Below are 12,358 nucleotides of genomic sequence, written 5' to 3'. Positions count from 1 at the left end.
TCAAGTGGGAAGGATTTCTTGGACTTTAATAAATAAAATGTCTTTCATTTTGTAATATTTTTAGTAAAAACCAACTTCGAGTTTAGAAATATATTAACTTTTTGTAATTTTTAATTAAAAAACAAAATGTCTTGAGGTCACTCATAAATATGTTTGATTTCATAAATAACATCCAGATACTGACCCTTTTTTCCTCTTGCTATGAAATAATAACTCATGTTAGCAAAATAGAATTTTACGAAACTGTAATAATATTTTTTTCTTCTTTTAGTTGCTTTCTATAAATGTGGAGAGGAATGACCCAAACATATGCTGTGATTAACCCTTCTCTAATGCTCTTGCCATGACAACGAAAACTTAAAGCTCATATTTGATAAATAAACAAAAGGCAGAAGTAGTACATTGGTTGGGGTAGAGGTTGGGGACGGAGGAGGGGGGGTAATTTTACATTCAAATGTATTAATTGCCTATCTTTCTATACTGATAGGCCTTAATTACTTAAGTGCATCTAAATTATTTCCAATCACTGTAAAAGGGATACTGCCATGATTATAAATGTAGAATGCAGCCTTGAAAACATCTTATTCAGAAAATAAATTATCATAAAGTTTCTAGCATAGCTATTGTAATATAGACCTATGTAATATTGTATGAATAATACTAATATTATAGGAATGAAGATAGAAGATATACATCCCTATATGTCACAGGAAAGCTCTGCTCTCTTCATTTAAGACATGGGATAGCATTCTTTACCATTTGAGGGAATATATGAAGCTATATCTCAAAGCAAACATTTCATTTTAAGATGTGGTTATAGTCATTATTACACTGTTGCTAACATTAGGTAAAAATCATTGCTAAAGCTTTCATCTTACAGCCTGTGGTCCATATCTTACTCTTAACATTTTACAGGTAAATGTTCTGCATCAATTCAACAGCATGCAAAAACAAAGAGCTACTTATAAACATGGTAATTAAAAAAAATACAAGGACAATACATACTTGTAAAACCATAGTATACTCTTAATCTTAACCCTTATTTTTAAACCCCCATTCAATTTCGAATCCTTGGGGGAATCAAAGAATAATATAGCCCATGAGGCATTTGTTCATGAAAATCAAGAAGTGTAAACAAAGATCACGTCTCCTTAATTAAGTATGCCTGACTACCAGGTGATGTTGACAAAACAGCACTCCATCACATAACCTGGTGTTACCTGATGGTTCAAAAAGCAATGGAGTCCAATGTAAGACAAGTAGGACTGCATATGAATCATGCAATTCTACAGGGATTGCACTTGAATGGACACGAAATTCCACCGAAGTGCACTGTTGTTCTGTAAAAAATGTTTTCCTTTGTTCAATGGATGGTGCTAGTAAAGTGGAGGGGTTTGCTATGGACCGGTTTTAGTCCGCTGCCTGAACGTACTTAATCCAGTCTCTTTTCAGATAATGTTTTCTCAGTATTGCAATTACTTTTACATTTTCTTTTTACACTTAAAAAAATCTCCCCTGTGTGGTTATTCTTTGGCTGCCATAGACATTTGATCTTAAAGTTCTTACCAAGAGAACGTAAAACTAGCTGTAACATTTTGAAGACCTAGCTAAGCAGTCCCATCCATTAACTACAGAAAATAATTTCTTAATCAACTTCAATACTGAAATATATTTTCATGATATGCTTATGGTAACTATATATTTTTTGATAAAGATTTTCCCTACATATGAGTATACTTAATAAATGTAAAATAAATGCTACTTTTCTTAAAAAGATATGTTTGGCTCAATAGAGTTAGTGGGCATCAGTTTGTCCATGGTTGTAAAGGCCGTCTTTGAGCTGTCCTAAAGGGGTAATAAAGTAACCATTCACAAACGTACTATTGTGCTCACAACTGTTTATGACTTGTTTTGACACAAAAATCCCATTCTACATGTTCAGGAGCGCGTCTGTCTTCCTGTTTTGGGAAAACAGGAAATGCAGCTTTTGTTCTTGTTTCGCCCTAAAGAACTTTGTAAATTGGAAAATGTTTTAACAACATAAATAAACTCACTGGTGCTAAAATGTGCTGGCATTAATTATATTGGAACTCTTTTTAAAAGGCATATGTTGAATGTGTTTGTAGTGACAATTGAGGGAAAAAATACGCATTACTGTAACAGTAACGAATAGTATAAATCATCCAGGTAAGCAACTCAAGAATTGAAAATAATACTTAAACACTGAGTTATCTAGGATTTATCCGCATACTGGAACCTCTACTGAATAAAGATATAATAGGACAACATGGTATGTTAACCGTTTGAAACATTTTTCCTTATGAATAGTTTTACTGCTTGTTTGTTTTCAAGTCATATTGCTTTTTCCAGTATTTGTGTGCAACCTGGTTAATGTAAAGGGATGACTTTATTTTTGGTGGCGGAGACTGTTGTTTGAGAACCTTTTAATGTGACAGGTGTATTTGGCTTGATGCCATGCACTGCATAGACTCATCTATGTATGGTTTGATGAACCAGTAACCTATTAACATAAGTAATAGCAGTGCAATAAAGCGTCTATACACTTCTATAGAGTATGGCTGCTGATTCACCTGTTTGTTTAAATTCACCAAATCCTATTTCAGTAAGAGGGTGGTTGTTAGCTAACACAAGAGAGTAGTGTGGCCGTCTGAAACCCCTTTTGAATTAAACTCACGGTTTTATCATTCGGAAGGGTCAGCCCCATGAGCGCCCAGTGCAAATCAAAGCACATCCTGTGTACTTGCCATCCAAAATCCAGCCACACTCCATCACCTAACAACAATCATCTTGCTAAATAAAATCCAGTTTGTGCACATCTCTCAACTACTCTGAATGTCGAGTTTGCTGCTGTCCATATGTTTTTTTCTCAGTAATAAGGTGCTTTCTTTATATTTTCTCGTACATGAATCATGTTTTCTGTTCAAATGTCATTCCCACCGCATTTCTATCAAGAACTAAAATGGCTAATATAAGTCAAGATGTTATGAGCGGGGTTAAGTGGGTATCTACAAGTAACTGAAAGCTTAAAAGAGAGTCTTTCACATTATCTCCCTACACTGATTTTTAAGAAGCTGATATCAATATTAAAGGGTGAGGAAGTCTTTAAATATTCAGTTCAAATCGAGGCCAAACCACCATTCAATTTCTTTTTTTTTTTTTGCCTCAAAAACCACCTATTTTATGAGGAACTAAAAGGTTCCTTCATAACACCCGTCATAAACTGTAATGTTTAGTACTAAGTTTCAAACTCACCCTCACTCAGCCACAACCACAAAGAGACACGTGGTAGCATCTCACCCAAATTCCAAAACGACCTGCTATTCAGAAACACTGTAGTCCCACCAACTCTCCTCTCCTCTCCTCTCCTCTCCTCTCAAAGACGCTGTCCAACGGCTCTAATCCCCTACTCTAAAATCCCCATCGCGGGTATGTGGTAGGCAGTGGGTGTGTAATTTGATTCAGCATGAACAGAAGCTAAATGGGGCGTTTCCTCCACTTTTCTTGTCAATTACAATTGTGTGATTTCATTCCGGAGTCCAGTGTGTTCCTCCTATTGGCTGGCCCTGACCAGTTGTGTGTGTGTGTGTGTGTGTGGTGTGGTAGCTGAAGGATACACACACACACACACACACACACCAACCCATATGGACACACATTCACGCACTAGCTGCACTTGCTCCTCGACTTACACACTGTTCACAGTTTGCATGATGGAAAGTCTTAAGACTCACTTTGTTTCGCCCCCAAAATACCAAAACATCTAGCTCTGCAGCATCATCTTATGGTCCTATTGTTCGTGGGGAACTTCATGCAAGCAAGGGGACATCCTTTCCTAGGACAACAATACCACTGTCATCCTAAAGAAAAGAAGTAGTGGGGCAAAAAAACGAAGAAAAACTACAAAAGGCAACTTACTTGCAGTAAGCAGTCTGAGTTGGCGTCCATTTCAGCTGGCCCTTTTTTTTTTCTTTCTTTTGAAATCTTTTTTTTTTTTGTCGTTTTTTCTTTTTTTGACAGGACAAAGGAGGCCCCTTTCCCCTGTGGAAGCACTGTAGATTAGAGCAGGGAGGAGGGAGTGTGAGAGAGGGAGGTGTGTGTGTGTGTGTGTGTGTGTGTGTGTGTGTGTGGGGGGGGGGGGGGGGGGGTTAGGGGGGCAGTCCCAGCTGCACCCAGCCCAGGCTCGGAGTGAAAAGAGGCAGGAGAAGTGAGCGGCCTGCTCATCAGACCCAACTGTGGAGGTGGCTTGGCTGTGCATCGGTTTGGCGACCGGCAGCTGGAGCCCATCGCGGGTCCTCCCCTGCTGTCTCTGTGCTGCTGCCCGCACCTGGAACCGGGTCACATGATTAATTATCAATCCCTCGTAGGGAGGGCCAAGCTCAGGCCAGGCCCAGGGGAGAACGCCGCCACCACCGCCACCACCACCACCACCGTGACAAAAACAATGTGGGGCTTTGGGAAGGATCCTACTGGTGCAGCAGCTAGTCATTAAGGCCTGCTTTGGGTGTGTGTGTGAGCGGCTGAACAGGGTGGGGAAGGGAGGGGGTGGTGGGTGTTAGAAAAGACCACTCCTAAAGAAAATGGAGGGAGAGAAAGACTGCTGGGGGGGGGGGGGGGAGTAGGGGGGTGGGCGTGAACTTGAGGTCACATCTACAGTGCACTATGAAACACCTGCCTCTGTGCTGCTTTAGCAATTACAACAACACACAAAAAACGGACAGCAGGCACTTTGTAGCCCAAATACGTGGCTGTGGTACATGGGGGAGGGGAGGCCTCATGATGTACTCTAGAGCTAAGCCTCTCGCCCTGTCCCCTTCTTTGTGCGGGGCTTTTTCCAAATCTGATTATAGGCCAACTTTTCTCCCAAATTTATCGCTGTATCATCTGTGACTCACAGCTCAGCTATACTGTGAAGCTTCTCACAACCGTTAACACACATGCACATCCCAAAAAAAAAAAACTTCTCAAATTTTCCACGCAACACCCACTGAACAGAGAAATTATCTGGGCGCGAGAGAGAGGGGTTTGGGGAGGACGATTCAGAGGGAAAACAGTTTCCTGGAGAGAGCCAACGGAATGAATCCTAACCAGACAGACAGCCATTCTCATTCAACTTCCACTGTGTTTTATAAATTCAGTAAACCACAAGGATGTCATGTGAGTCACTAATAAAAAATGGTTTCCAGTTAAAATCTGAATATCTATTAAAACAATTATTTCAGAATAGAATGGTACTAACAGATCTCTGAAGGTATACAGAGTATTTCTAGGCAGAATGGATGGTGGAGACTTAGGCACTTGGCCAAACATACTGTTAAGTAAAATTCCTTGGGTTCCTACTCTTTTTCTTTCCCCCTCATTTTTCCAGAACATTCTTGTGGATATTAACAGGACTGCTAACATTTTTTCCGAGGGTTCTTTGTTTCATAATTATGAAAAATGGTGCAAATGAAATAGCAAAGAAATTGTCAGTCCTCTGAGCTTTTGTTCAAATTTTCAAATGTTAGTTTGGTATACATATAAAGCCAAGTTAAAGTGTAGAGAATTGATAATAATACTCCAATTAGCAAGGAGGGTTGACAATCATTGTTTGATGTAAAATAAAATGTAAGGTGCAGCTAGTTTTTCTTTCAACATATTCAAAATCGCTTCTTACGTGTTTAGTTTGAATACCAGGATGTAAAACTATCTTCCATTTCTAACTACTTTCTCTTTTAAAAAAAGATAACTCATATGTTTTAAAATATTCACATTATGAGTCCTCTGTTTACACCCATTCTTGATTTAGATGGGGTAAACAGCAGCCTTTTTAGTCAAAGAAAAATGTTTCGACCTATATTTTACATATAAATGAAAAGTTTTATAAAATATATATGTGTGTATATATATATAAAAGAAAAACTTAAAAATATTTCTTACTTTTTTAGTAAAGCAAGCAGTGCCCTCTAAAATATCTGCTTGTTTGGTTAAAATTCACTTAAAAAAGAGCGAAAAACAAAACATAACAAAAAGCAAACATAAAAAAAACATAAAAAATCATATTCACTGGATCATTAAATCATTCATTCAATCACAGAATAAAGTAAACTAAATGAAAAAAAAAGAGATTTTTTGTTTGTTTGTTTCTACGAGAATATTCGGATGGCCTGCGTGACAAGGGTGTGGCAGACAGGGCACTCGGGGTGGCCGAGCTCACAGATACGGATGGCACACTCCATGCAGAAGAGGTTGTGGCCGCATGGTACCAGCGCAGCTGTCACCTTGCTCTCGAAACACGTCATGCAGTCCCTCATCATGGGTGGGGAGTCGGACAGTGGCAGCCGACCAGGAGGGAAGGCGGGGCTGCTGGAGGTGGGCTCGCTGTGGGCGCGACGGGCCTGTGCGTGGGGGGATCCCCCGATCACAGGGGGGGCCGAGTTGCCACAAGACTCCGTCAGGCTGGGGGACAGTCTGGTGAGAGGCAAGGGGAGACCCCCAAAGCTCTTGGAGCGTTGCTGGGCATAAAAGGCCATTTGTTTGGGGTAGTCGGGGTCCACCCAGCTGGAAGACCCGTCGGAACCGAAGTAGGAGCAGGGCTTGTCGCTGCCTCCGCTGTTGGCGGGGTTGGGATACTCACCCTTGCTGTATATCCCCACTCCGCCACCGTTGCTGCCTCCTACTCCTCCGTTACCCCCGATCATGGCATCTGAGAAATTCTGGCGGTAGCTGCTGGTGAGGGGCTTGCGCTGGCCTCCCTGCAGGCCCCACACCTGCTGCAGGCGACTCTCCAGCCCCGTGGTGGCGCTGTCGGGCCCCAGGCAGTCGTTCTCGTTGTTGTGGTCGTGGATGCCGCCCGTGCGGAAGGCGATGTGCGCCTCGATCTCCTCGCGCGCCCGCTCGGCGTTGCTCGGTGAGCCCGTGATCTCGAAGACGGGGTCCCGGTCGCGGCTGGGCGTCACGATGTAAGTGCACGTCTGCTGCTGGATGCGCTTGATGGTGGAGCCTTTGGGTCCGACCACCAGGCCGACGACGCGGTAGGGGACCCTCACCTGGATGGTGGTCTGGCCGGGCAAGGGCGTGGGCGGGGAGCCGCTGAAGGAGACTCCCAGCTTGTTGCGGGATGCCCGCAGCATGGAGAAGTGTTCGGCCGCTGAGATGATCTCGCGTCTCGCCAATGCCACGTCTTCCTTGCGGCCGGTGATGAGGAAGACAGGCTCCTCACCCCGAACAGGCGTTTTGATGTAGGTGTTGGTCTTGGCTCGTAGGGCCTTGATCTTGCACCCTGCAGGGAGAAGAGGGAGACAGAGAGATTGAGCCAGGGGGCAGGACACATGTTCTTGGGTATGGGGACATTCGTATGCAGGAAAGAATGTATCTGGCTGTCAGTTAGAATTAACCTGATGTTAGAACCACTGGGGGTTTTTAAATGACTGTATGAGCTTCACTATCAGGATGTTCTTGCTTAAGTGTTGCGTCCCAACTGGCACAGAGAAGAGAAACATCCTCTATTTCAAATATATTTATACTGTAGAGGTGCACTGTCCAAATCCAAAGCAGAATATTTCAGTCATTTTACTGGGCCTTTACTATTGTCAGTGATGTTCTTGACATGACAGGATGCTATAGGCTAGGGACACACCTAGCCACGTATGGTTTAGTTTAGCCTAGCCACCCAGCTTCTACTAACAGTTTGGCACTAATACAATATTTATTTATATTTACCACTGTTGAATATCACTCTGAGGCGTGAATAATAAAAGCCTGTATACGTCTTGGTCTTCACACTATTTCGAAGCCTGATGCTACTACAAATGGCTATTGAAAAACACTAAGGACACCACAGGACTCTGGTGAATGGTGACACAATGAATAGTGACACAGCTGAGTTTAGAGCCCTCATGGCACTAATATTAACAGACAACTGAACAATACACTCTGGTACAATAGAGAATGGTGACCTGAGACGGGTATCGTACCAGACTACAAAAATGGATTCACACACGGACACTGTCACATGCCATGTGGTTTAGCAGTGATAGGAGCGGCCTTGTTCAACTGATCCTGCTCGTCATTCTATCAGAGCCCAAAAATCAAGACCCTCGACCAATATCACTGCTACACAACAATGTGTGTGTATGTGTGTGTGTGTGTGTGTGTGTGTGTGTGTGGGGGGGGGGGGTTGTGTGTTAATGCACAGCACCACTCACTATTGGATCTGGCTCAGACTCAAGTCACTAAGGGTGATGGATAGGCCCAAGCATCATCAGTTTATTTGCATCCTCAAGAGGATGACTAAAACTCTACCTGGATGAGCGTTCCCTCCAGTGACATTCCACAAGAAGGAATTTGTTAAGCTTCACATAAATCCGCTGAAAAGCAAGAACCGCCATCTTAAGGAATTTAGCATCTTTTGTAGTCTTAGCTTTATACGCTTGAAAAAAAAAGTGTTTAAATCCAGTTTAATACAAAATTTGTATTAAAAAATATTCAACACACTGGTTCATTTCCAAGAGTCCTGGCTATCGGATCAGATGGGTATTGCATCAGATTGTAGTTGTGTTTAACAGTAGACAAAAGAGTCTCCATAGCGTGTGGTCCTATCAGAGAATATTTGTCTGACATTTTGACAATGCAAAGCTTTTGTGTTGGAAATATATCAGACTGAACCCTGTGCATAGTCCCTACTAAATAAAGGTTTCAGCTCAATTCACATGTGGAGTGCACGGAGCGGTTTTCCACAGTGCACTGGAAATAAGAACAAACATGACAAAGGTAGCTGCATTCATGATTCAGTTACAAGAGCTATTTGTTATTGTTTATTAATGTTTGTTTGTTATTGTTTATTGTAGCTTACTGTTTATTGTAGCTGCACTGCTATAAGACTGCTATTGATGGCTATCTGTTTATAGAACCGCATTCATCTAAATGTCTCAAATGTTTCATTGGTGTAATGTTTAGGTAATCCTGAGAGTATATTGATGGAAGGAGTAACTGAATTGATACAAGTTGTACAAACAACTGAGATAATCAAGAGATTGGTTTAATATATTAGTAGGCATAGTTTAAATCATTTTAATAACGTGTAATTGCCTCTAGTCATAGCTCTAGGGATTTAACTGACTCATTACCTGAAGGATTATAAAAAAACAATCCCTTGAAAAATGGAAATCTTTGGTTGACCAACAAAGGTTTGACCAAACTACACAAAACATCAACAAAAACATACGTTTTAATAGAGAGACTAAGCAAAAACCCTCCAAATCAGCAGTTTTCAATGAGGGCAAATTCTGCTGCACGCGTGCTCCGTGGATCCACCCTACGGCGCTGTCGTCTCCCACATTAAAATTCAAACGCACACTTCAGAGAAACGCACGAGGATCACACAAGGAAGGTGGTGATAGCCAGACTAGACAAAACAAAACATGACCGCCAAAAACCATATGAGTCGTAGCTATAATGACTATATAAAAGGGCCATACATTGAGGTTTGTATATTCTCCATCCACATTCCTAACTGGTTACATTTTGCTGTGCATTTTCTTATCTGTACAAAATTCATTCAGTGAATTTATTCAAAACCTCGGGTTTCAAAGTCTCGAGACAGCTGTTTCACTGGCCCAATTTCGTGGACTCCTCTGACCCCACAGTTTCCAAGCTGTCTCTGTGGGGGGTATCTCAGAGACTGTTGTATTGGATGGCTGGGCGTGACTCTGAATGTTCACCGATTCCAAAACGCGCCCCCTCCCACTAGACTTTTGTATGTTCCTCTATCCTCTAATTCCATTCCGTGCACATTCTGATAATAAGCGCACCCACGTTTTGTATTAATACACACTTTGCCACTCTTTACTCTGGATAACAGCAACAAGCACTTTAGACAATGCTGTCTGAAACTCCAAGACGTAGCCAAGTAGGGTACTATCCAGCCATGTGCCCACATTTGATAATGTGCGGCCAGCATTAGACTACATGCGTTAATGCGACTCAAAAGGCAGTCCATCTACAATTTACACAGGTGGCAAAAGAGAAAAAGTAATTATGGTCAAATATAATTAATCTAAATTAGTTTCCCGCTGAGTCACGTTTTCATTATCCTGTTGAGAAGAAAGCAATGGCTCAAGCCTCCCACAACCACACCTCTCACTCACACCTTTGTTTGACAGCTGCTGTCATCTGTAGTGTCGTCCAAATCGTCAGACGTCAACCCATTCATAAGAAAAACAAAAATAACTGAAACAATGCCTCTAAACTCAAAGTAGTCTCTTCACAGGCTAGAGCAACTAAGTTACAACGTGAACCCATTGTCCCCTGTCACCGAGGCAATCCGAACACAAAAACAACCGCCAGCATTAAAATTTAACGAAACTGAGAACAACTTGAGAAGAGACATGTTTTCAGGGAACACGCGTTGCCTCAGCAGTAAACGCAAAAATTATTAATTAGGCTTCGATTAGTGAGCCTATCCCAGAGTTGCTTTGAGTAGCCTACGCTTTCCTACGTTTTTTTCTTTTTTTGAAAACTGTCGCCCGCGCTCAGACGACAAAGGAGTGCTTCCCGTGCGTGAAGTGTGCGCCTGCATGCTGACATTGATGGCGTGGATCTAGAATAATGCGCCCATGAGGTAACGGTTTTACTGGCGCTTTGTGTCTGTCCAATGATAGCACGATGAGACACTGTAAAAATTTACGATGTCGAGGTAAGTGTGTCAAGTTGTGACAGTTATGTATAACACAACTGCAACAATGTTGCTGTGTCTCAGAGAGTACAACATATATGAGCACCACTCCCTTTTCTTTATCAATAACCCCAGGTATCAATTCTGGTGCAGCACAACAACAGGCTATAACGACAACCCGAGCAAAAAACTTAACTGACTGCCAGGCTTGAATTAAAGGAGAACAATATATCTCAGTCTTTACCTTGTCTCCCCACTATTTCGGCCACATGTTCGGAGCTGGGCACAGGGACGCATTCTGTTATGTTGCAGCCACGTCCTTTAGTTTCAGTTGAGGATCCCTCGTACAGGACACATAACTTGCTCTTCCCTTGCAAAAGCCCGGTATCGCCGACACCTCCTCCACCGACGCTGTTAGCATGGTTGTGGGGGTTATTGTTATTGTTACTCCGGTCCTGTACTCCAGTTACTGGAGACCCACCACCGTTTTCGCCTTCCCCGAGACCCAGCAGAGACAGCTGGCCCAAGGCGACCCGGAGGGCACGAGAGTCATCCTCTTCTTCGTCGGGTGGCACCAGGAGACCTTCGCTACCGAAACCGGAGCCGGCTAGATCCGAGCCGTAGCCCCCATTTTTGTCCATGATCCCTGCTAGAACCAGCAGGCTAGGCATGGCTAACAAAAGAGTGTGAGACAAAGACACGGGAAAGAGACTGGAGAAACAGCACCCGTGCCGCCTCCCCACCCCCTCCTCCTTCCAATTCTCCCTTTGCAGTAGTCCCTCCCATAGGCCGGCCCCCTCTTTCTGTCGGTTAGTTTCAACAGTTTTTTTCTCTGCTCAAGGCAAACGGGACACAAGGCCGTCTGCGCGGAGAGGGGCACGGCAGTGTTATGCTCCACCCCGTCTGGTTTATACCGATCCCTCCTCGCTGAGACAAAACGAGCCGCCCTCCCGTTAAAACTGTTCTGTGTCGGGTTCCTTAGCCCATGGTAACCTATTCTGTATCTCAGTCTCAAGTTTTGCATCACTTGTTAGACAAAAGAGCTAAGCTAAGCTACACATTTATTTTGTTACAATCAATTTCTAAATAGCGGAAATCTCAAATCTGAATCGTCCATCATAGCCCAAATCACAAGGGTACAATAGCTTAACCCAGCTGGGGCAAATTTAGAAGCTCTAAAAACACCAGTGAACATTTGTACACATTAATGAATGTCCTAGAGCTAGTGTTCCGAACTTAGGGCACTGCTGTAAAATAATAACAGAATCTGCTTCAGTCAATTATAATGTGCTTTCCTCAACAACCCGGACATTCCTTTCGTTTTAGGGGTGCCACATGGTTGTTGAGACTGAAAGAGTTAAAGTGACATATTTCGTTGGGTACGCCCACCCCTTTCGCCGTGGGTTGCAGCAGGTCACCGTTGTTTTGGCCGCCGTGGCGCAGGGGATGACAGGCTGGGTAGTGGGAGTGAGAGACCACAACCAGAAGAAGGAGAAGGAGAGCTGTCACACGGGCGTCGCAGAGCATGTGCTTTGCTGCAGTAGGCTACTCACTGATCCTACAGAAAAAAAAAAAAGAAAAAAAAAATCCTGTAACCGGAGCCTTCACAGCATCGTGAGCAAACCCCGAACAAAGACTAGTATGCCTCCAAGACGTCAATGTCTCAAAAAGCCATGTCTGGAGGCT

At 43.0% G+C, this 12,358-nt stretch overlaps 1 protein-coding gene across 1 annotated transcript; it reads right to left on the bottom strand.

The window, feature by feature from the left end:
* Positions 1-4,631: 4,631 nt before the first annotated feature.
* On the bottom strand, positions 4,632-12,358 carry mex3a (mex-3 RNA binding family member A). Its single transcript, XM_012817912.3, has 2 exons — positions 10,917-12,358; positions 4,632-7,279 (listed from the first exon to the last, which is right to left on the bottom strand). Exons 1-2 carry the CDS (start codon positions 11,341-11,343, stop codon positions 6,144-6,146), a joined length of 1,563 nt encoding a protein of 520 aa, XP_012673366.1. The 5' UTR covers positions 11,344-12,358; the 3' UTR covers positions 4,632-6,143.

This window comes from Clupea harengus, chromosome 11, assembly GCF_900700415.2.
Source record: "Clupea harengus chromosome 11, Ch_v2.0.2, whole genome shotgun sequence".
NCBI classification, from domain to species: Eukaryota; Metazoa; Chordata; class Actinopteri; order Clupeiformes; family Clupeidae; genus Clupea; species Clupea harengus.
This window is presented reverse-complemented; position numbering and strand designations above follow the sequence as displayed.